Raw genomic sequence first — 25,707 nt, forward strand, 5'->3', positions numbered from 1 at the left:
TTCACACACACACACAGAGAAAGAAACACCGACACACACACAAACAGAAAGACACACATACACACACACAAACACACCCAGAGAAACAGACACACACATACACAAAGACACACACACAGAGACACACACACAGACACACACACACATACAGACACACACACACACATACAGAGAGACAGGCTCACACACACAGACACACACACACACAGAGAAAGACACACCGACACACACACAAACAGAAAGACACACATACACACACAAACACACCCAGAGAAACAGACACACACATACACAAAGACACACACACAGAGACACACACACAGACACACACACACATACAGACACACACACACATACAGAGAGACAGGCTCACACACACAGACACACACAGAGAAAGACATACCGACACACACACAAACAGAAAGACACACATACACACACAAACACACCCAGAGAAACAGACACACACATACACAAAGACACACACAGAGACACACACAGAGACAGAAACACGGAGACAAAACACAGAGACAGACACAGACACTCACACACACAGATCACGCACACAGACACACACAGATACACAGACACACACAAAGACAGACACACACACAAAAAGACAGATACACAGAGACACACACACAGAGAGACAGAAACACAGAGACAAAAACACAGAGACACACACAGACACTCACACACACAGAACACGCACACAGACACACACAGATACACAGACACACACACAAAGACAGACACACACACAAAAAGACAGATACACAGAGACACACACACACAGACACACATACAGAGATACACACAGAGACACACACAAACTCACAGACACACACGCACACACACACACACACACAGAGGCAGACACACAGAGAAAGAAACACAGACAGAAACACACACAAACAGAAAGACACACATCCAGAGACAGACACACACACACACACACACACACACACTGAGAGAGCTCATATGTCCAAGTGTATTCAGTCTCCACCCACCCAGCCTGACAGCTGCGGCTTGTACTGAGCAGTGTGAGGTCTCAGCAACAGCAGAGAGGAGAAACACTGAAGAGCTGTCAATCAGGATAAGTGGGCAGAAATTGGGGTTCAAATTTTATAAAGGACAATACAGCTGGTCTGACACGGATTATAATAGCAATGTTTGCATGTTGTATTGGGAAACTATAAGCGCTTTCTCAAGTTGCTTTCAAGGCATTTTTTGAGCTTTTTCAAGATGGCATATGGACATGACATTAGAAGAGATTAAAAACAATGTAGCAAACTCTTTTCACTTGATTTATGACCACAAAATACATTAAAGTTCAAAGTGCAGAGGCTCAAAGAGCCTGAAAAAGCCAAATGGTGCAACATATATAATGAAACCCAAATGTAACATTTCTTTTTTAGCCCCAAAAATATGCATTTAAAGGAAATCTGCCAGCAGGTTTTTTGCTAAATAATTTGAGAACAGCATGATGTAGAGGTTAAAACAGTAAATTCAGGGATGAGTCATTTATCAGGCTGTGTGCTGTTGTTGCCACACGATGAGTGTTTTATCACCAGGAGTTTATCACCGCCAGGACTACATGGCTCGTGAACAGTTGTCTGACCATGCCCCCGTCCTCTGTGTACATTGTCTATTGACAGTGAGCTGCTTATCAGAGAGACTGATGGGGGCGGAGTTAGCTTTCTGAGCTCTGCTGCATGCTTCATCTAAGAACTTTGTGACATGACTGCTGCACCCAGTAAACTAAGTGATATCTCACTGGAATCAGGGTCTCTTTTCCTACATTATGCTGCTCTCAAATGAGATAGTCAACCCTGCTGACAGATTCCCTTTAAGTAAAAATTGAGGTGGATATGAGTTTATAAGTTTATTCTTGTTGTCTACTCTTTTAGTTTCCAAAAGTTAACATGTTTATATGTGTTTTTTGTTTGTTTGCTACTCACATGGTTTATGTAAAGGCTCTTTCGCTTTTCTCTCACTGCAAAAACAAGAATGAGAAAATCAGGTTAGTTTCCAGTATCTGGTAGAGTGTAAAATGTAGGACACACAACGCAGGAGTACACCTTCATTTCTTAATTCAGTTCCCTCACAGGAGAAAAGCATTTACGGTAAGTTACTGGACGCGTTGGATCAGTCATCAGGAGCTCGCAACATCCCGTGCAGGCTATGATGGGGTCTGTCTGGTCTTCATCATGATATAAATAATATATCATATAGAAATATGATGACAATGAAGTGCATAAAGTAAAGGAAGGACAATTAAATAATTTATAATAGAGGGAACCTATGTTTTTAATACACCCTACAATGTCCCAAATTGAAATTGTTCCCTGCCTGCCCGTGGAGGTTGGCACCCTATAAATCCATCTTCATCAAGGTAGCTGTAATGAACCAGCAGGGGGAACTGAAACACCAGGAGAGTGCTATGTAGGGATTCCCCACTAGATGGCACTAGACTTAACAAACCAGCAGGGGGAGCTGGAGCACCAGGAGAGTGCTAGGTAGGGATTACACACTAGATGGCACTAGACTTAACAAATCAGCAGGAGGAGGCAGAGCACCAGGAAAGTGCTGACAGCAATCCTCCACTAGAGGGCACAAGTCCCCCCAAGTGGACGGTCGTACAGACCTGGGTCAGAACCAGGGTGTCTACGAGTTACAAAGGGTAAAACGGTCACAGAGTCCAGGGAAAGCAGAGTCAGGAACCGAGAGGGAACGTCAAAGACATGGGGAGCGCGGAAACCAGAGCAAATAGACAAGCCGAAGTCAGGAGCTGGGAGAGCAGGTAATAGCGGAGAGTACAAGAGGACGGGACAACAGAGGAGGGAGGATGGGAGTCAGAGAGGAACAGAGGCGGTCAGGACGGACGGCAGGGAGAACGTACACAGGCAGGTCAGGAGGTGGGGGAGCGGACATGGTCAGGACGGGACGCAGGGAGGATGAATTTAATCAGGACGGGAGGCAGGATCAGAACTCACAAGGGACCAGTGGCACACTGCAGAGCAGAATTATAACTGGCACCAAATGAAAGGAAGTGCCCAGAAGATAAAGGCGCCGTGATCCCGGGAACTAGGCATGGAGGGGGGGGGGCACCTCCCCCTGGCCATGCTCCAGGAAACACTGACAGCCGGGGACACGACAGTACCATAAACGGTTGCTGGAACAATCACCCGTCATGCAAACCAAGGGCTGTCAGGCTGTAACACCCACTGGCCTGCATGATGGGCGATTGGCCAGGTAATATTGAAAGGGGGAAATGCACCGCTACAGCAATCCTGGATTTCAGTGGACCGGGTTTTTTCAGGTGGGAACATCTTATCCCCATTCTATTCTAAGGGATTCATGTGCAGCAGATATAGACGCTAGGTACCCAAATAATCTAATAACTGTTGCTAGTCACTACTTACGGTTAGCACAAATGGTACAGTAGTCATGAAAGCCGGGGTCTGGTAACAGGAGGACACATAAGGACACAAGGAGTATACAGAGGTATAGTCAGGTCACAATCCGAGGGTCAGAATTACGGGAAGGCACGTAATAGATTCAGGGAATAATCTGAGGCATGGTCAGGTAACAGTCCAAAGTCAAAAGCCAGGCGGTCATGACAGGAACAGGGAGCGAGAAAAGAGGAGTCAAACAACAATTCGGGGTCAGGAAACAAAGATCAGAACACTTGCAGAAACACAGGCCAACAGCACAACTGAAGGAAAAGAATGTACGACTGGCAAGGTTCTGGGAAAGCAGCTCAGTAAAGAAGCAGAGCAAATACCCAGAAGATGAAACACCTGAGCAAACATCACCTCCCAGAATCAGCATAGAAGCCTGCGCTGTCAATCAACATGCCAGCCAGAAGCCCAGGAAAATACAACAGAGTATCTCCTAGTGTGCAAGATGCTCTACACAGAGAAATCATGACAACAACATTATAGGTGAATACTTTTTCTGGTTTATTCTTCTGCCAATAGGGACTGATTAGGGAAATCTTAAGGACAGCCACTGTTAAGCGGAGATGCCACATCAATCTATAGGGTGCCTACTTCCACGGACAGGTAGGGACCAATATCAATTTGGGGCATTGTAGAGTGTATTCTATACATACCGTAGGTTTCCTTTGTTATATATTATTTATTTGTCCTTCCTTCCATTCTATTTTATGCTCTTCATGGTCATTATATTTATAGACTCATTTGGAGCTTATAGTCTATATTCTCTATATATTTACTATTATTGGTGTACTATATACTTTTTAATACAAGGTATTTTAAAAGTCATAAATAAAGGTTATTTTTTTTTTAATAAGAGTGTATTATTCTAGTATCGATATGACTACTCTTACCCTAATTTTCCACTTTCTGTAAGCCTCTTAATCATGATGTCCATCATTTTAGATGGTTGTGTAATTGAGGTTCACACAGATGTGAACAGTGCTCAAGAATGGAAACATCAGGTTCCCATGGTTTTTTGGGGGTCAAACTTTTTTTTTCCTTATCTCAATGAACCCAACTTCTCCGAAAACCCAACTTCATTCAGGTCTAATGGTGTGACATCTACAGGTCACATGTCCTAGGCTCCAGAATGATTTTTTGTAATATTTTTTTTTCTTAACCCATTGGGTTTCCAAGGGTTAAAAATAATAGGTTTATCCACTGGCTTCTGCTCCAGTGCCGCCTCTCCATTGCTGCTCCTGGTGATTGTTTACAAGCTGCAGCAATTATGTCACAACTACAGTGCCAGCAACTGCGGCAGTCACTGACTCAGCAGCTCTTCCAGCCTACTTCAGGGGAATCACTAAGCCCAGTGATTGACTGCAGTGGTCACATACATTGGAGTTTTGAAATTGCTGCTTTAACAGGAGCGGCACCTCGTTATTAAAGCCATGTTTGTTATTTTTAAGCCTTAGAAGCCTTTGGGTTAAAACAAAAAATATATTACTGGAGAAAACCATTAATCATTGCTCAGTGGAGGAGATGCCATCTGTGACGTTGCATTTCTGGTTGGAGTAGAGTGCTGTGGTTAATGCGCATGAACAGTCCAAACATGCTCTTGCTAAAACCACACATGAGTAGTGTAAAGCGGGATGCTTGCCCCCTCAAACCATGGGGTACAATTTTCAGAAGATCTACAAGAGCTGAAAAAGGAAGTTAGAGGATGGTGGCATGTGCCAAAACATCAACAAAAATCACTTAAAAAAGAAAGTTAGAGGAGGGTGACATCTGCCAAAACATGATCAAAGAGAGCTGAAAAAGGAAATTAGTGGAGGGTGGAGAGTGTCAACTCATGTTCAAAAAGAGCTCAAAAAGGAAGTCAGAGGAGGGTGGTGTGTGGCGCCCCTGAGGCTTTAGTCACCACAGAGGTACTGCACCTCAGCCAGAGGTGTGGTATCCCATCCCTGGGTAAGGAAGAGGTTATCCACCGGTTCACACAAAACACAGACACACTCATTTAGCAGCTCCCCACCGGGTCAGTCAGGGTTAGCGCTTGGTGATATTAATGCTATGTATAGCCACCACTGGTGATGGCACCTCCCTCCCCCTAGTTCGACCTGGCCTGGGGGTGGAGTCTAGTTAGTGGGAGCAGACTGTAGAAAGTTAGAGCATCAAGAAGGAGGAGTGGAGGAGTGAAGACCTGTGGTCTGGAGTTGGTGCAGCTCGACCCAGGCGCAAGACAGAAAGGGTCCTAGAGCCCACGGGGAGTGCGCCAAACCTCCATGGACTCGTTCCACAAACAGTATATTGGTGTGGAGAGACTTGGCCGCAAACGGGGATCCGGTCCCTAGACTAGAGGAGAAGAACCAACGTGCTCATCTAGTAAAACCAGAGACCAAGGTGACTGCAAGCACCAAAGCCTAATCCGCACACGAATCCGCTGTAAGGTGATCACATAGGACCAAAGGGACTAGGCCGACAGGCTCCCCTTGTGAAGGATCCACGGACATCGGCTCAGGGCACTGTGTGCGTAGGCGCGGGACAGAAGGGAGAGAAGTCAACGCAGGAAGACGACCAGGGAATGAACACACGAGGGTTCCATCGTTATTGACCTCGGAACAATCCGGGATCGATTGGAGCCCATGATAGTGAAACCCAGCACTCCAAAGGCAGTCACTGAGTAGTCATGTTACCCTGGAACCTGCTACAGTGAGTAAAAACCTTTGAGACTGCATCCTTGTGTTGCTTCGTTATTCACCTGCGCCAGAGCCCTGCACTCCCGCCATCAAACACTACTACTCCCATCGGCCCTGGGGCTCAACTCTACCTGTGGAGAGCTATACCAACCAAGCTGCGCCATCATCAGCCCCAGAGGTCCCATCCCGCAGCGTCGGCTATCACTGGCTGAGTACCACAACAAACTATAACTACTACCCCCATCATTCCCTTTCATTGTGTCACATAAAACTGACGCCTGGGTCACGGAACCGGGCCCTGCCACCGCAGCGTCCCAGAAACTGAACCTCGGCCCGGTAATAAGTGCCCCCAGGCCCTGGTGGGTGCATCAGGTGCGTGCCAACACATCATCATCAAAAAGAGTTGAAAAAGAAAGTTAGAGGAGGGTGGCACTTGCCATCACATCATAAAAAAAAGCTGAAAAGGGAAGTTAGAGGAGGGTGGCGCATGTCAACACATCATCAACAAGAGCAGTGCATGATGGGTAATGTAGTGTCAACATGAAGCTGAAACTGCTGGCACGTTCCGTCACTGCAGAATACAGCTTCCTGAAACTGTAGGACCCTTTTAAGATTCTTATCCAAAGCACAGCAGAAGACAAAGCAGAGCTACATACCATCTGTTTGGGATTTGCTGAGGAATATTGTGCTTGCACGTGGATGATCCGAAGGGTTGAATTCCATGTTCATATCTAGGAACAGAAGAAACGCATCCAGTTATTAGAGATGCTGGTGGCACAGCCATGTAAGCACTGTTTATCCTAGCAGACAAGCAATTTACACAAGAACAAAACAAATTGCCAACCAACGAGAAAAGCAATTTATAAACTATAAGAAATGTTTTCTGCATAATGATGCAATTTATGAGGCGAAACAGGTGGAAAAAGACGAGCTGGGACAGAAAGACAAAAAGAACTCGCTGCCTCGATGCTGATTACAATCGAGAATTGTCTGTCTCTAAGTGATTTCCATTTTATTACTAGAACTGGAAACATCTTTCGTTACTAAACCTGTAAACTGGAGGACGAACGGACAAGCAGTTCACACTAGGAGCAAAGGGACTTAACGCGTCATAGATCGGAGACTTCTTACTAGAGTCACAATGGTGGGATCTCAATTGGGGAGACCCTTGCGCAACAATCACATATGAAGATTTTGGCACAGTTTTGTTTTTTTTCTTTATCCAAATCCACAAAAAGAGAGGAGGTACCCTAGCAGAATCCACTCCTGGCTTAGACTTGGAAAAAAAAACCAAAAAACACTTTTCGACTTAAAGGCTGCTTTCACACATCAGTTTTTTGCCATCAGGCACAATCCGGCAAAACCCTGAATAAACCGTGTCCGACATCTGTTGCTGTCGGATCCGTTTTCTCCCCCATAGACTTCTATTAGCGCCGGATTGTGCCGGTTGGCCTTGCGTTCCATGCGGCTTTCGCCGTATCCGGCAAAATTTGCTTGTCCGGCGGCCGGATGGAACACAGATGGGAAAGTTTTTTGTGTCCGGCGAAAAACCATATCGCGCTGTGATCCATACAGCGTGTTTTATAATGGAAGCTTATGGACGCCGGATCCGGCGTAATGCGGCAAAAAAACGGATACGGCCACCAGATCGTTTTTTTTGAACTGAGCATGTTCAGTAACACAACAGATCCGTCACAAAACTGAAAGAACTGATGGAAAAAACTGATGCAACTGATCCGTTTTTTCGTTGCATCAGTTTTTTCAACGGATCGTGCCTGATGCCAAAAAACTGATGTGTGAAAGCAGACTTAAAAAGAAGAGGTGCAATCTGAGTAGTAATGTCGCCTTAAAAAAACAGATCGGTTCAAGAAAGCTTTATTTTATTCATTCTCAAGAAAATATCTAGTGTCAGTTAATTTGTTAAAGGGAACCTGTCACCACTTTTTTGGCCTATAAGCTGCAGCCACCACCACCGGGCTCTTATATACAGCGTTCTAACATGCTGTATATAAGATTCTAGGCCGCTGTGAGAACATAAAAAAGATTTTATAATACTTACCTAACGGTCGCGCGGTTGGCCATATGGGCGTCTCCGTTGTCCGGTGCCGGCGCCGCCTCTTTCGGCCATCTTCGTCCTCTTTCTGAAGCCTGTGTGCATGATGCATCTACGTCCTACACACTCGCCGGTCTTGCGCAGGCGCACTACAATACTTTGATTTGCCCTGCTCAGGACCTTAATACCGGCGAGTGTGGATGACGTTGGACGCGTCATGCACCGCGGCTAGAAAAGGAGAACAAAGATGGCCAAAAGAGGCGGCACCGGCACCGGACAACGGAGACGCCCATATGGACAACCGAGCGACCGTTAGGTAAGTATTATAAAGTGTTTTTTATTTTCTCCAGCGGCCTGGGCTCTTATATACAGCATGTTAGAATCCTGTATATAAGAGCCTGGTGGTGGTGGCCGCAGCTTATACGCCAACAAGAGTGGTGACAGGTTCCCTTTAAGAAATCATACAAGAATTTAAATTACCAAAACATATTCTATTGTTTTTGTGCCAGGTTAGAAATCTTTAAATTTTCACACTTAACATCAGGGCTGATATAGACTCGTGCTTCCTGATCTATACACTATACTTTTCAGAAGTCTCATTATCATCGAAGCCAGGGTTACAAAGACAGGTAACACCTGTATATACAGCTGATAATACAGGGTCCATCAATCACAGTAAAAGTCCCAGCTCCCCTGTCTTCTCAATGACTTTAGCACATGGTCATTAGATGCTTTAAAACAGGGGTGGGGAACTTTTTTCTGCCGGGGGGCCATTTGTATATTTCTACCAACCATTGACGGCCGTGTTGTGTCCCATGAATGGGAACAACGTGTTGTATATAATTCTTGCATTGCATATTTTTCCTCCTATCAGGAAATTCCTTATTGTTACTAGGTAGATTAGACTGTATGAAGTTTGTCCCTATGTACCTCCCTTAGTTGGCTTCTGTATAGAAAGCTCCTCCCTTCTCCTTCAGTTTAGTCTAGAGAGGAATCATTACTGAAGAGACATGTCTATAACCCTGTACAGATTATTCCTTTTCACCTGCCTTTACTTTGTACTTAATACAAGATTCTAGAAGAAAACTACAGCGTTTCTCCTTGTCTTCCTACAAGTCATCGTTGGGCTGAGTTAACACTATCTGTGGAAGCCGGTAGAGTGAGTAAAATCATACAGTTATCTAAGGCTAAGTTCACATTTCCGTTGATTTGTATCAGTCACATGCGTCGCTTGACGCATGTGACTGATGCGCTGTTCAACGCTGTACAACGGATGACAAAGAACAGAATTCTTTGTCGGATTCCGTTGTGTGCGGGGGGCGGAGTTCGGGGGCAGAGCCGAGCGGGGGGCGGGGCCAGGCGCTGAGGATGTCAGTGGAAGTGCTGCGGTCTGCATGGCTGGGGACAGGTGAGTGTATCTGTGAGTGAGTGAGTGTGTGTATGTGCAGGTATGTATGTATATATGTATGTGTGTGCACATGCAAAGTGCGGGAGGGGGCGGAGCCGAGCGGGGGGCGGGGCCAGGCGCTGAGGATGTCAGTGGAAGTGCTGCGGTCTGCATGGCTGGGGACAGGTGAGTGTATCTGTGAGTGAGTGAGTGTGTGTATGTGCATGTATGTATGTATGTATGTATGTATGTGTGTGCACATGCAAAGTGCGGGAGGGGGCGGAGCCGAGCGGGGGGCGGGGCCAGGCGCTGAGGATGTCAGTAGAAGTGCTGCGGTCTGCATGGCTGGGGACAGGTGAGTGTATGTGTGAGTGAGTGTGTGTATGTGCATGTATGTATGTATGTATGTATGTATGTGTATGTGTGTGTGTGTGTGTGTGTGTGTGTGCACATGCAAAGTGCGGGAGGGGGCGGAGCCGAGCAGGGGGCGGGGCCAGACGAGGGTGTCAGTGGCAGTGCTTGTCTGCATGGCTGGGGACAGGTGTGTGTGTGTGTGTGTGTACATACATGTGCGGAGTGCGGGAGGGGGCGGGGCCAGACGAGGGTGTCAGTGGCAGTGCTTGTCTGCATGGCTGGGGACAGGTGTGTGTGTGTGTACATACATGTGCGGAGTGCGGGAGGGGGCGGGGCCGAGCGGGGAAGTGTCGGCCTCCCTGCACACGTAACCAGCCTAAATATCGGGTAACAGCAAAGCACCCGATGTTTACCTTGGTTACCCGATATTTACCTTGGTTACGGGCCTACACCGCTTAGCGCTGGCTCCTTGCACCGTAACCAGGGTAAATATCGGGTAACCAACCAAAGCTGGTGACGTGTGCAGGGAGCCAGAGAGCATGCGCAGCGAAATCCGACGGATCTCGCTGCTCAAAAAACGTTACATGCTGCGTTCCCCCCGCCCGGCGGTCAGTCGTACCACGACTGATCAGTCGGGCGGAGGGTGCAACGCAGCATCATCAGTCACAATCCGCTGCTCATACAAGTCTATGGGAGCAGCGGAATCCGCTAAACGGATTCCGCTGTTTACAAGAGCAGCGGATTGTGACTGATAGATTTTAGCGGAAATGTGAACTTAGCCTAAGGGACTGATAATTAGAGCGGTTGGATTCATTGCTACCAGGAAGAGACAGAATAGTGAAAAGGATTAGCTGTGACCGGGATTAGTATACATATTTCAGTAAATAACCTGTTTCCAGGAGTGCTATACTGCATACAATCCAGAGAAAGGATTACCCCAAGGGGCTGATAACAAGCCACAGCATAAAACATTATAGCAGCTTCAGACAAAGTGCAATGTAAAGTATTAACCTGTTATCAGAACTGTGTGCAACTATAAACCAAGAATCCCCCATAAGCTAATTGTAAATTGCAGCCAGAGACTTTGCAAATACATCCTGCAAACACAGACTGCTGGCTGCAGAGATTGCAACATTGTATTGGTTTCCCTGACAACCAGTGCAGAGCAGCATTCACCCTTCTTGATGGAGTAAAAAAAAAACAATTTCCCTACCTGCTTTAAAGCAACAAGAGGACGACATGGACTCACAATCAAATTACAGTGAAAGATCTAAGCGGTCGATCAGACCAACATGGAAGGTTAAAGAGAACCTAGAAACAGCCAGAAGTGAACTTTTTACCCACACAGCATTATTGTGGCAAAGAGTGCAAAAACAAGTGACTGTTTTATCTGCGCCCGGTGCTCATGAGCTACCACCAGAGGGAGCCCTGGAACAACTGAACTCAGCATACCAGTCCTACAAAGAGATTTGTAAAAAATATTCCTCTACTGTGCTGAGAGCACATACGTCCAAGTCTCAAAAAAAACTACAGGACTTTCAACAGCTTAATGCTGAACGAGACCGCACTGTGCACGACATTGTGAGCGAGACTGAAGCAAAAATTGCGCAAATGTCAGGAGCGGCATCTTACAAATCCAGGTCCATTAAGAGCTCAAGGCACTCACTCAAATCAGGCTCATCAAGGTACTCAACCCTCAGCGCGCAGCTCATAAAGGCACTTGCCGAAGTAGAAACAACGAAAGTACAAGCCATCTTTGCCCAGAGAGAAGCAGAGATGAAAGCAGAATCTGCACGCAAAGAAGCAGAGATGAAAGCAGAATCTGCACGCAAAGAAGCAGAGATGAAAGCAGAATCTGCACACAAAGAAGCAGAGATGAAAGCAGAATCTGCACGCAAAGAAGCAGAAATTAAAGCAGAATCTGCACGCAAGGAAGCAGAAATTGAAGCCCTTCAGAAGGAATGTGAACATGTGGCGGCCATGGCAAGGCTAAAAGTCTTTGAGCAAGCTCTGGGTGGGAGCCAAGAAGGCAGCGCCAGTTTGTGTGATCTCGACACAGAAGACTCAATTAAGCGTACAAGAGATTACGTGCTGAGCCAAGCCGACGAAGTTCCAACGACCATCAACATTCCCGTCAGTGCTAACACTTCTCCAGAGCCTCAAGACACTGATCCACCTACCGTTTCCAGCCTTCCAGGTCAGTCCAATGCACCTCAGACTTTCAAGCCTGAACCAGCTTCATATTCCAATGCACAGCCACACCCTGCGCATCAGCAACCTCCGTATGCCCATGTCTACATGCAACCTAACATGCCGGCAAGGTGCTACACTCCCAACAACTATGTAGTTCCAGCCCCGTATACAACAGAGATTGTACACACCAAACCGATCACTGGTCTAAACGCCTACGCCACTCTATACTTTCCCATGTTCCCGAACCAAGAAGCTACGAATCACGCACCCAGCACCACGCAGCCAGCAAATGTGCCCCCAACGTCGGAAAGATCAGACATGTCCGACTTTGCGAGGTACATGATCCGCCGAGAACTCACCAACACCGGTCTCACAAAGTTTGACGACCAGCCCGAAAACTACAGAGGGTGGAAGTGTGCCTTCAAAACCGCAACGCGTGACCTCGGCATTACAGCTGCTGAAGAGCTGGACTTGCTAATCAGGTGGCTAGGGCCACGGTCTACTGAGAGAATCAAGAGACTCAGATCTGTCTACATCAGCGACCCAACAACTGGTCTCGCAACCGCATGGGACAGACTAGAGAAATATCTGGCAAGGATGCTTCAAAGTACCAGGAACTCAGCGACCTGCTGTCCGAGCTCCAGCTGGCCAAAACAGACACACACCTACCTGGCCTCAGCTACCTGGACACCGCTCGTGGGGTGAAACCCATAGTCGCCAAGTTACCTTACAACGTGCAGGAAAGGTGGAACACGGTAGGAACAAACTATAAAAAAGAGCACCAAGTCTCATTCCCTCCATTCTCCTACTTCTGCGAGTTCATCAATGGCATCGCAGAATATAAGGCAGACCCCAGCTTCACCTGTGGAGAACCCACCGACTCCACTTCACCAGCTCCCAGGTATGAGAGCACTCATCAAAATGACAGAAAATGTAGGGGCCCAGTATCAGTCAAAAAGACCGATGTTCTACCACCTACACCAACGTCAGCACCAGACAAGGGCAATGAAGGCGGGAAGGCGGAAAATCCAAACCACCAGTGTCCAATTTACAAGCTGCCACACCCCCTGAAGAAGTGCATTGGCTTCAGGAAGAAACCCCTTCAAGAACGAAAGGAACTCTTGAAAGGGTTTGGGGTATGTTTCAGGTGTTGTGCCTCTACAGAACACCTTGCCAAGGACTGTAAGGTTACAATTAAGTGCATGGAGTGCGACAGCACGGATCACGTACAGGCACTCCACCCATCTCAGCCTGTTCCTGCACCTACACCTTCTCCTACCACAAGTCATGGCGGGGAGAGTACAGGCCAAGCTGCAAACCACCTCACAGTATCCTCCTCGTGCACTGAAGTCTGCGGAGAAGATCTCTGGGACAAGTCTTGTGCAAAAATATGCCTAGTAAGGGTATATCCCAAAGGTCACCCAAAAAGGGCCGTGAAGGTGTACAGCATCCTGGATGACCAGAGCAACAGGTCACTCGCCAGGTCTGAACTCTTCGACTTGTTCGGCTTAAAAGGAAATGCCTACCCTTACACACTAGGTACTTGCAGCGGCATCTCAGAAGCTTGTGGAAGAAGAGCCAGTGGTCTCGTGGTAACATCTCTTGAAAATACCGTAGAGATACCTCTACCGACACTCGTCGAGTGCAATCAGATACCGGCTAACCGGGAAGAGATTCCGACACCTGAGGCAGCTCTTCACCATCCTCACCTGAGAACTATCGCCAGCAAGATCCCACCTCTTGATCATAGTGCAAAAATCCTGATTGGAAGGGACATCCTCCGGCTACACAAAGTACGCCAATACATCAACGGGCCACACGATGCGCCATTTGCTCAGCGCTACGACTTAGGTTGGGTGATCATAGGAAACGTCTGCGTAGGCAAAATGAAGAGTCCCGACGCGATCTCCTCCTACAAGACGCACATCCTCCCAAACGGTCGCGGTACTCACTTTCAACCATGTCTGCATCACTACGGGGTGAAAGAGAGGCTGAGTGACACCAGGTGGCGACAGCAGCCTCCCGACTGCGCGGACGCATATCATCTCTGGGATGACGACTTCGGGTCAACAGCGTTCGAGTCTACAAACGAAGACAACAAATAGGCTCCGATGAGAGAAGACAAAGAATTCATAAAGATATGGATAAAGAGTTCTCTCAAAATGACTCTAACAGTTGGGTAGCCCCATTACCCTTTCGGTCTCCAAGGCCAAGGTTGCCAAACAACTCCCAGCAACCAACCGCAAGGTTCTCCTCTCTAAAATGCACCTTGAAAAGACAACCAGAGATGGAGAAACGGTTTGTCGAGATTACGCAAAATATCCTCGACGGAGATCATGCTGAACAGCGGCACCACATTCCCACCGAACAAAACCCAGCCGACCGAGGAACGAGACTTGCTGCATCCAAACTCGGCGACAACATGTGGCTGACACCTCCAAGTATCTTATACGAGACCTGCGATAACTACGCCGGCAACATGTACGAGCTGGTGGAACCAGAATCCGACAAGGAAATTAGACCGGTTGTCTCCGCTCGCTACATTTCAGTGACATCAAAACAGAAGTTGAGACCTCATCGCTTCGAGCGCTTCTCAAGTTGGTCATCTGAGGTACGAGCCATAGCTTGTCTTATTGCTCACTGTTTCACCGACTACAAGTTTTCAACGTGCCACGGCTGGCACATGTGTGTGATTCGTCCAGTCACCGAACTCATGCTACTTTTACCAAAGGAGGACGTTACGTGAACTAACTTTGTCGTTGGACACTGCCACGGCGGGGAGCGTACCTTCTCTTACCCCTGCTGTACTGAGACTCAACTGTCCGTGTCCAATTGAACCTTGAACTTTTCCTTTGGATTAAAACTTTACCGTTGGATTATTGGGTTGGAGGAAGAGTTGGCATGTGTGCGGCTTCCCCAATCTGAAGATGGGTTTGTTGAACTTGGATTCATTTTTTTACATTTTTCTACTTTTACATTTTTACGCAAGGACAATGTGTCATCAACAAAGCGTGGACTTGAATTCCGTGCATTACGGTTGCATTTTTTGTGTTTGTCTCTTTTCTCGTTACAGGTTTCGTGACATCGAGGGACAGGATCGACTCCTTACGTCGTACAAGGACTTGTGAAATCAGATGATTTCAGACGGGGAGTGTTGTGTCCCATGAATGGGAACGTGTTGTATATAATTCTTGCATTGCATATTTTTCCTCCTATCAGGAAATTCCTTATTGTTACTAGGTAGATTAGACTGCATGAAGTTTGTCCCTATGTACCTCCCTTAGTTGGCTTCTGTATAGAAAGCTCCTCCCTTCTCCTTCAGTTTAGTCTAGAGAGGAATCATTACTGAAGAGACATGTCTATAACCCTGTACAGATTATTCCTTTTCACCTGCCTTTACTTTGTACTTAATACAAGATTCTAGAAGAAAACTACAGCGTTTCTCCTTGTCTTCCTACAAGTCATCGTTGGGCTGAGTTAACACTATCTGTGGAAGCCGGTAGAGTGAGTAAAATCATACAGTTATCTAAGGGACTGATAATTAGAGCAGTTGGATTCATTGCTACCAGGAAGAGACAGAATAGGCCGCATAAAATGATCAACTTGAAAATTATCCGGCTAAATTTGGTCAAACAATTAATTAATGCACCCCTACTTTGGTGGCTGGAGCTGCTTCTCTTTGGTGCGGCTGTGATATTCGGTGATATTGATGTTGCTTCTCATAACTGCTTTTCCAGGTTTGTTTGTCTGGAGCGCAGTGAACTCTTTGTGATAAGTTTTGCAAAGCATATACATCACAGGAGACACAGGGACTGCTGTACATACATTACAGGAGAGGCTGGGATTGCTGTGTATACATCACAGGAGAAGCTGGGACTGATGTATATACGTCACAGGAGACGCCGGGGTATATATATCGCAGGAGATGCTAGGGCGTATACATCACAGGAGACGCTGAGGCATATATATCACCGAAGGGGGACGGGGCATATACAAAACAGAAAGGGCCTGGAGCAGATACATCACAGGAGACACTGGGGCATATACACCACAGGAGGGGCTAGGGCATATACATCACAGGAGGCGCTAGGGCATATACATTATTGGGGAGGCTGGTGTCTATACATCATTGGGAAGGCTGCGGGTCTATATATTGGGGACCATATGTACATTTGGAGGCTGGGGGCCTATACATCACTGGGGAGGTTGAAGCATGTACATCATTGGGAACGGTGGGAGCCTATATGTTACTGGAGGCCTATCTATCACTGTGGAGTCTGGGGGCCTATATGTTACTGAGGAGCATGGGGGGCATATATATCACTAGGGAATGCTGGGTGCCTATATGGTACTGGGTAGGCTTGCGGCAAACATTTCACTGGAGATGCTGTGTGCCTATATATTACTGGTGAGGCTGGGGCCTAGGTCACTGGGGAAGCTGGGGCTTATATGTCACTTTGGAAGATGGGGGCCTATATGTCATTGAGGAGGCTGGGGGCCTATATGTCACTGGGGAGACTGGGGCCTATGTCAATGGGGAGGCTGGGGGCCTCTATGTCAATGGGGAGGCTGGGGGCCTATAAGTCACTGGGGAGGCTGGGGGCCTATATGTCACTGGGGAGGCTGGGGCCTATATGTCACTGGGGAGGCTGCAGGCCTATAGGTCACTGGGGAGGCTGGGAGCCTATATAGTAATTGGGAGAATAGGAGTCTATATAGCACTGGGGATGGTGGGGGCCTATATGTCACTGGGGAGGCTGGGGGCCTATATGTCACTGGGCAAGCTAGTAACCTATATAGCAATGGGAAGAATACGGACATATATATCGCTGAAGAGGCTGGGAGACAATCTGTCATTGGGGAGGCTGAGGGCCCATATGTCACTGGGGAGGCTGAAGGCCTATATAGCAATGGGGAGATTGGGGGCCTATATAGCACTGGGGATAGTGGGGGACTATATGTCACTGGGGCCTATATAGGACTGGGGATGGTTGGTCCTACATGTCACTGAGGAGGCTAGGGACTTATATATCACTGGAGAGGCTGGAGTCTATATAGAACTGTGGAGGCTGGGGCCTATATAGCTCTGGAGATGGTGAGGCTGCTGCTACTCAGTTCATCTGTAGGACGGGAGTGCAACAGGAGTCAAACCCCACCTGCAAATTAAGTCCTGGCACTGCCCTGTGTGAGGACGTAATTCTTCAGTGCATGTGAACGCAGTTTTTGGACTTCTAACCGTGGATAAATCACAGCAAATGTAATGGGAGTAAATCAGCTTTGCAATTTAAGGGTAAAAAGGCAAATTCACAACAGACGCAAATTTCCATTCTCGATACTGTAATACGTGGTGAACATACAGAATGTGCACCACAGATATGCCCCAGGCGCACATCCTCTCAGGGTGCCCGGATAGTGGTTGGCTTACTCCCGACCCCCATACACAAGCATGCTAGGGTCAATGCAAAGAAGAGTCTCATCTGCTGTGAGACTCCCATCTCACAGAACGATGGCGGGATGTTCCTAATCCGAGAGGCCCCAATACACATTATGGTTGGCTGGTCCGATGAAATCAACAAGTTAGTATTCTAATAAGTATCCGCTTTGCCCCTCTCCCAGGGTATACGTGGTGGACATGTATTTTTTTCCAGTACACGCTATGCAATTTGCAGATTATGGGTGAATTTTCCCACATTCTCCGATAATGAATCCCACAACCGCACCATTCCTGCAGAATAAACATCCATTACCTGTTTCCTTTGCTATGGGGGGAACCTCTCTGTAATCAGCTTAACCAGGCCTGCCAATTACCAATGACATAAATGCACAAATATTCCAGCACAAAGCGAGATAGGAATCTGAGTAAAGCAATAAATCACAATAATTATGCACATGCCACTGCAAAAAGGAGACCTTGAAATGCAATTTTTACTTTATTTCATCAGGAAAAAAAAAATCTGCTTTTTGCTCTACAGGAAACAGAGGTCTTATCTGACTCCCCGAGCCTCAGTAATAAGACACATACAATCAATACCACATTCTGGCAATTTATAGTGACACAATATCTTCTAGGTTATTACCTGCTGTTTAATAAAAGCGGTTGTATAGAGTTTATTAAAAAGCCACAGGCAGCAATACTACTAAACTAAGTGTATAAGATACTCCTTTTACTGCTTCTCTAGTCCTGCAACCTCTTCTTTTGCTTAAATTGGTTGGAGCCATCATGTGACCGCTGCAGCCAATCCCTCACCACATCGTTATACAGAGAACATTTAAGGTATGTGTGTGGCACCCCTGCGGCTTCAGGCGCCACAGGGTACTGCACCTCACTTAAGGTGCAGTATTCATCCTGGATGTGGAGGAGGTTGTCCTCAGTAACAACCACAACCAATATATAACACCGGGGTTCTGTCACTGGGACCGGGCTAGGGTAGGAGCTGGCGTAGCCATCACGAGATATGGGACCTCATGCCCACTAGTCAGGAACTCAGGAGGTGGAGCCATCCGACACACTCTAGACAGTCAGCACCGGACAGTGTTTGTGTGAGATCGCACTTGGTAGAAGCAGTAGACATCGAACAGTTCGGGGACCATGGTCTGGAGCTGGGGGCTCGAACCGGGTTCTTAGGAAAAGAAGGGGAATCCCAGGGTTCGCGGGGAGTGCAGCAGGCACCCGTTAGACGTTCCACGGCCCAAGAGCTGGGGTGGAGGGAGACCATTGAAAGGGGACTAACAGAAGGGACTGCTGGTCACAACCTCCAAAGTATCCGTGATCGGCTGGAGTCCATCACAGCGGGGATTGGTACTTTCCAACGGCTGCATATGTGAGCAGTGGGTAAAGAGACCTTGAACTGAACCACTTGTGTCCTCCCATTCCTGCCGGTGCCCCTGTCATCGTGCCCGCAGCGCTATAAGCGTCTGAGAGACGACTATCACCACTATCCTCCTGGGGCTACAGCTCTGCCTGTGGAGAGCTGAACCATCCAAGCTGCATTGTCATTCGCCTCAGCAGAGAAATCCCGCAGTGGCGGCTAATAATTGGCCGCACACCACAGGGGGCATCACAAACAATTACACCCCAGCCTTTTATTGACACCCGGGGTCACAGAACCGGGCAAGGCCATGGCGTCGTCCCAGGAGAAGCACCGCGGCCCGGTGACTAGTAACCCCGACCCCGTGGGCAAATCATGTGCGCACACTGCAGATTTGGTGCAAATTTTCTGCATAAAATCTGCACCTTCTGGCAGAAAAACATACCAAAACACGCATGCGTTTTGGTGCTTTTTTTGGTGCATTTTTGTGTCATACATTTTTTTAATGAAGACAATGGGTGGAAGGGAGAATCTGAAATAACATTTTTAATTAACTTCTAGTGAAACTGTTAACTAAAAGATAATTGTCAAATGTACACTACTGCTGGAAAGCAAATAATTTATACATCAACTTATTGATCGCTGGAGGTTGACCACCAAGACCTTAATTATCCTGCAGAACTTCTTGTGAATGGAGCAAAGATAAAGCATGCGCGCTTCCGCTCCATTCACTCTACGTGAGACTGCCACTGATAACGGAGGAATTCGACTGCCAGCATCTCCCACAGAATGATTAGAGCCGAGGTGCACATGGCTCCACCTCTGCAGAGCTCTGTTCCTGAGATCGGTGGAAGCCCCAACATTTGGACTACCACTGATCACTAGGGTTATCCCCTATCCCACTGATAGGAGATAACTAGTGATAAAGGAACCCGAACTGTAAAGTTTGTCGTCCATACCGGAATACCTAGTGTGAATATGGACTTTGTGTGCCAAGAGATGCAGATTTGGTGTAGAAATTTGGTGTATAAATTTCAGCACCAAATCTTGCAAAAAAAAAATTTGCATGAAAACCGCATCTTGAATTCATGCATTCTTTTGCCAGGCGATGCAGTATTGGTGCAAGAATTTGATGTATAAATTCCAGCATCAAATCTGCATCTCTTAGCAAAAAAAAAAAATGCCGTTTTCTGCCGGGATATGCAGGTCTCATTGAATTCAATGAGTTCACCTGAGGTGAGGTCACTGAGTTCAATGAGTACACCTGAGCTATCAGTATAACTGTCCACTCTAATCACCCTAGCCCTTTCTTCCAACATTTTACAGCACAATGTTTTGAACCCTATAGACTTATAAGGGGTTTGGCATCTGGGCAGATGTTCGGGTTCAAATCTGGTCCAGGACCACCTTTTTTTTTCTTTTTTTTTTTAAAGTCCGGCTGGACCCGGACATTTGTGAGTACGCCTATCTCTAGAGATAACTTATATAACTTTAAAGCAACAGCTCAGGCAAGATGGCTGCCTCAGTAATCAAGGATGGTAAATATATTTTAAAAAATCTACAACTGAAAAATAAAATCCGATTAAACAAAAAAGTAGTTTCAGCATACTGTTTAAATTTGGGTGATGCCCTATGTAAGGGTAGTATATTACGGATGGCAATCCACATTGTTGACAGCCAAAATGTTGTGCCATTTGGTTACTAGCATTGTCGAAAGAATACTCTGGACATGGGGGAGATTTATTAAGAAAGAGATGTTTCTTAAGAATCACTTTGTATACTGTATGGGCACTGGAAATACAAATACACATTAGCCATTAGCTGGAATAGATTTGCACTAGGTTTACACCACTTTCTGGCGATAGCTAAAGTTAACCTGAAATACAGCGTGGGTTCCCATCCCCTTCTGATAAACTCTGCTCATGTTTTTGCTGGCTTGAGTGGCAGAGAAATCTTAAAAAGTAGAAGTGGAGTTTGCCGTAACTTGCAACTTTTTTGAAGCTGCAGTGCTAAATGTCTCCTAAAGCGGGCTTTACACGCTACGATATATCAAACGATATGTCGTCGGGGTCACGTCGTAAGTGACACACATCCGGCCTCGTTTGACATATCGTATCGTGTGACAGCTACGAGCGAGTGTGAATGAGCAAAAATACTCACCTTATCGTTGCTCGTTGACACGTTGCTCATTTTCTAAAAATCGAACGTCCGGTTGTTCATTGTTCCCGAGGCAGCACACATCGCTCCGTGTGACACCCCGGGAACGATGAACACAGCTTACCTGCGTCCCGCCGGCAATGCGGAAGGAAGGAGGTGGGCGGGATGTTTACGTCCCGCTCATCTCCGCCCCTCCGCTTCTATTGGCCGGCCACTTAGTGACGCCGAACGTCCCTCCCCCTTCAGGAAGAGGATGTTCGCGGCCCACAGCGAGGTCGTTTGGAAGGTAAGTCCGTGTGACTGGAGGTTAACGACTTTGTGCGACACGGGCAAGAAACTGCCCATGCCGCACAAACGATGGAGGCGGGTGCGATCGCACATGCGATTGCACGAGTAATTGCAGCATGTAAAGCAGGCTTTAGTGTGTCTAACCTAAGAAGACATTCTTTACAGCAGTGGTTTCTAACCTTTCCGACCTTGAAAGGCACAGTCAGCTGTTAGAGAGGGTTGCGAGCCACATCCAGCTCTGAGAGAGAGTCGCAAACCACATCAAGCATTAAAGGCAGAGTCACACTTGCATATGACTAGCACGAGTGCAATGCGAGAAAAATCTCACATTGCACTCGGCCCCATTTAAGACAATGCTGTAGCTCAGATCTGCCAGTTTTTCATCAGCCCTAAATGGACTGAGAAAAAAAAATTGCAGTATACTGCGATTGTCTTTGAGAGCTGTGTCACTCGCACGCATACAAGTCTATGGGTGCGAGACAAACATCGGACTGCAATTGGATATCATCCAAGTGCAGTGCGATATATACGCACAGGCTGACAATGGAGGAGATGGGGAATTAACCCCTCCCTCTCCTCCGCAGCTGTGATCTGATCTCAGGAACGGATCAGTCGCATGATACTCAACTCATGCTCACAGCAGAGCCTGAGCCGATGGTCATTAGCATATTGCATCCGATGTTCTTGCATCAGAAGCGATACGCAAGTGTGACTCTACCCTGAGAGAGTGTCACAAGTTACATTCAGGTCTGAGAAAGGGTTGTGAGCCAAATCCAGCTCTGAGAGAAGGTCTCAAACCACATCCAGCTCTGAGAAAAGGTTGTGAGCCACATCCATCTCTGAAGGAGGTTTTCAAGCCACATCAAACTCTGAGAGAGAGTCAAGAGACAAATCCAGCTCTGAGAGAGGGTCAAGAGGCAAATCAAGCTCTGACAGCGGGTCGAGGCAAATCCAGCTCTGAGAGAAGGTCAAGAGGCAAATCCAGCTGAGAGAAGGTCAAGAGGCAAATCCAGCTCTGAGAGAGGGTCAAGAGGCAAATCCAGCTCTGAGAGAGGGTCAAGAGGCAAATCCAGCTCCGATAGTGGGTCAAGAGGCAAATCTAGCTCTGAGAGAAGGTCAAGACGCAAATCCAGCTCTGAGAGAAGGTCAAGAGGCAAATCCAGCTCTGAGAGAGGGTCAAGAGTTAAATCCAGCTCTGAGAGAGGGTCAAGAGGCAAATTCAGCTCTGAGAGAGGGTCACAAGCAACATCCAGCTCCAGCCCCCTCACATTAGTGACACACAGAGCCCTCATTACCGGTATAATGACAACCAAACCTTTTCCCCAGAAATCACATCAAGGCTACAGAACCCATCGCAGGAAGGTCAACCCTCGTATATAGATTTGTCACGTCAGAGTACCAATCTAGATGCCATCAAGCCAGAACCTGCATTGAAATCTAGTACTGCAACTAAATGCTGAAGAAGCTATGAATCACTTTTAAATTATCCAGTAAACCATTAGAGCTGCTCATACCAAGATCTGGCTTGCCCTCTTCCTACTTACCTCTACATCATCTAGAGATGTTCCCTGTGAGTGGGTCTGGAGTGCCAAGAACCAGGTAAGAGTAACGTGACACCTCAAACTGCACAACACCACAGAAAATCCACACCACTGCTCGGCACTTACATCAGGGCCAAATAGTAAATGGGGCTTTACACGCAACGACATTGCTAACGAGATGTCATTGGGGTCAAGGAATTCGTGATGCACTTCCGACCTCGTTAGCGACATCGTTGCGTGTTATACGTACGAACGACCGCTAACCATCAAAATTACTCACCTAATCGTTGATTGTTGACACGTCGTTCTAATCCCAAATATCATTGCTGTTGCAGGACGCAGGTTGTTCGTCATTCCTGAGGCAGCACATGTCGCTACGTGTGACACCCAAGGAACGAGGATCAACACTGTACCTGCATCCTTCGGCAACGAGGTGGGCGTGTCTTTCTTTCGGCTCCCTCCACTTCTATTGGACGGCTGCCGTGTGACATCCCTGTGACGCCGCATGAACCTCCCCCTTAGAAAGGAGGCGGTTCACCGGTCACAGCAGGCAGGTAAGTATGTGTGATGGGGACTAACAATATTGTGCGCCACGGGCAGTGATTTGCCCGTGACGCACAAACGACGGGGGCGGGTGCGATCGGCAACGACATCGCCAGCGATATCGCTGTGTGTAAAGTGGCCTTAACTCCTGTCCCTACTACCCAGGTGTGATGTACATAACAAATGCACTCACAAAGGTATATTGGGAAAAAAAAGTTGTCCATTATTGTATCCCCACTATTATATCGCTAAACTACCCAATTTCAATCTCTTTCTGGTCTATTTTTAGGCTGTAACTTTAAAGTGCAGCTAAACACATTCATTTGTGCAGGATAATTATGTAGGCGGCGGAAAGATACAGGGAGGAAAGAAAGTAAATAAAAAAAAACAACACAATAACCACTCAACAGCTTCACAAACATAGAAGAAACAAAACAGAAACATGTAGTTATAAGAAGACTAAAAAAAAAGAAAAAATAAACAAAACACACAAATACAGTAATTGTGAACTTTAGTGGAGAACAAGATTATAAAATAAAAATTTGGCAAAATTTGGCCGTATTCACATTAGGTCAGGCATTTTATTTCCTGCAAGTCAAAATTTGTAGTTTATGTAGTGATGTGCCCTTGTGGCCACTTCTACATTGGAAAGACTATACGTCCGTTATATGTTCGTTTTAAGGAACACTATAATTCTATTTTATCAAATAAAGGTTCTCCCAGACTAAAGAAAGGAAGGAATTCCAGCAACTTCAGGAGAAAGAATTTTCTTAAAAAACAGTTTCTTTATTGGTAATAAAAATATTAATATTCCATCCAAGCAAGACATGGCATTCCATGATTAAGACCTATTCAGGTTGAAACGCGTAGGAAACAGCTCCTCTGTCTTGCCTCTTCATTTTTTGTCTTGCTTGGATGGAATATTAATATTTTTATTACCAATAAAGAAACTGTTTTTTAAGAAAATTCTACTTTCTCCTGAAGTTGCTGGAATTCCTTCCTTTCTTCATGTGTTTCCACCCGGGTCAGGGTGTTTCCGTGCACCGGAGGTAAGATTTGGGAGTGAAGAGGGGAGAGCTGAAGTTTCTTCGTTTTTGACACTCCCAGACTAAAGGCCCATTTACACGCAACGACATTGCTAATGAGATGTCCTTGGGGTCACGGAAATCGTGACGCACATCCAGCCTCGTTAGCGACGTCGTTGAGTGTGAAACGTACGAACGACCACTAATGATCAAAATTACTCACCTCGTTCACGTCGTTTATTTTCATAATATCGTTGCTGTTGCTGGCCGCAGGTTGTTAGTTGTTCCTGAGGCAGCACACATCGCTACGTGTGACACCCCAGGAACGACAAACAACACCGTACCTGTGTCCTCCGGGAACGAGGTGGGCATGTCTTTCCTTCGGCTGCTCTCCGCCCCTCAACTTCTATTGGCCGCCTGCCGTGTGACGTCGCTGTGATGCCGCATGAACCGCCCCCTTAGACTTAGAAAGGAGGCGGTTTGCCGGCGACAGCGACGTCGCTAGGCAGGTAAGTATGTGTGACGGGGTCTAATGATATAGTGCGCCACGGGCAGCGATTTGCCCGTGACGCACAAACGACGGGGGCGGGTGCGATCGGCAGCGACATCGCTAGTGATGTCGCTGTGTGTAAATGGGCCTTTATTGAACACATGCAGGAAAGTTATAATGCTAACCCAGATCTTATGAGGTTTGCTGGACTTGAACGAGTTGATCTACCACCGCATGGTGGCGATCTACACAAGCTACTGTTACAAGTTGAAGCAAAGCTTATTATAAAGTTCAAAGCACAGGGCAATTTAGGTTTGAATGACCGCAATGATTTATCAGTGTTTTTGTAACCGTTTTTGTTTGAATTTGGGTCCTCTTTTGACTCTTCCTTGTCAAAGTTGTAAAATGGAACTTCAATATTGTACGTATCCCAGGAGTTCCTTTTTAATTATATGCACTTGTGATGTTTTTTCTGGCGGAGATGAAGACCGGGTGTTCCTTTTAAGGGGGATGGTCTGTAGTCACTGCTGTGGACCTGTGGAAGCGTGATTATACGTGAAACGGCTGTCATCCTGGTAGGACCTGCACCCGGTCTTCACCCTGCATTTTATATGCACCTATTTGTAAAATAAAGATGTTTTTTACCGGATCTGAGCTGGATTGTGTGGTTGTTTTATTCTCCTAACATTGGTTCTATTGTATAATGAAGATTATAGCAAGATGTCAGA

The 25,707-nt window shown here is 46.8% G+C and overlaps 1 protein-coding gene across 1 annotated transcript in view; it reads right to left on the reverse strand.

Moving 5' to 3' along the window:
* CCNY (cyclin Y) overlaps nt 1-25,707 on the reverse strand; it is a 228,643-nt gene that overhangs the window by 64,440 nt on the left and 138,496 nt on the right. Inside the window, exons 2-3 of the mRNA XM_075316766.1 lie at nt 6,796-6,870; nt 1,962-1,996 (exon numbers count right to left, since the gene is read on the reverse strand). Of these exons, the coding sequence (XP_075172881.1) occupies nt 1,962-1,996; nt 6,796-6,870 (110 nt within the window). The remainder of the gene's footprint in view (nt 1-1,961; nt 1,997-6,795; nt 6,871-25,707) is intronic.

Source organism: Anomaloglossus baeobatrachus, chromosome 6, assembly GCF_048569485.1.
Source record: "Anomaloglossus baeobatrachus isolate aAnoBae1 chromosome 6, aAnoBae1.hap1, whole genome shotgun sequence".
NCBI classification, from domain to species: domain Eukaryota; kingdom Metazoa; phylum Chordata; class Amphibia; order Anura; family Aromobatidae; genus Anomaloglossus; species Anomaloglossus baeobatrachus.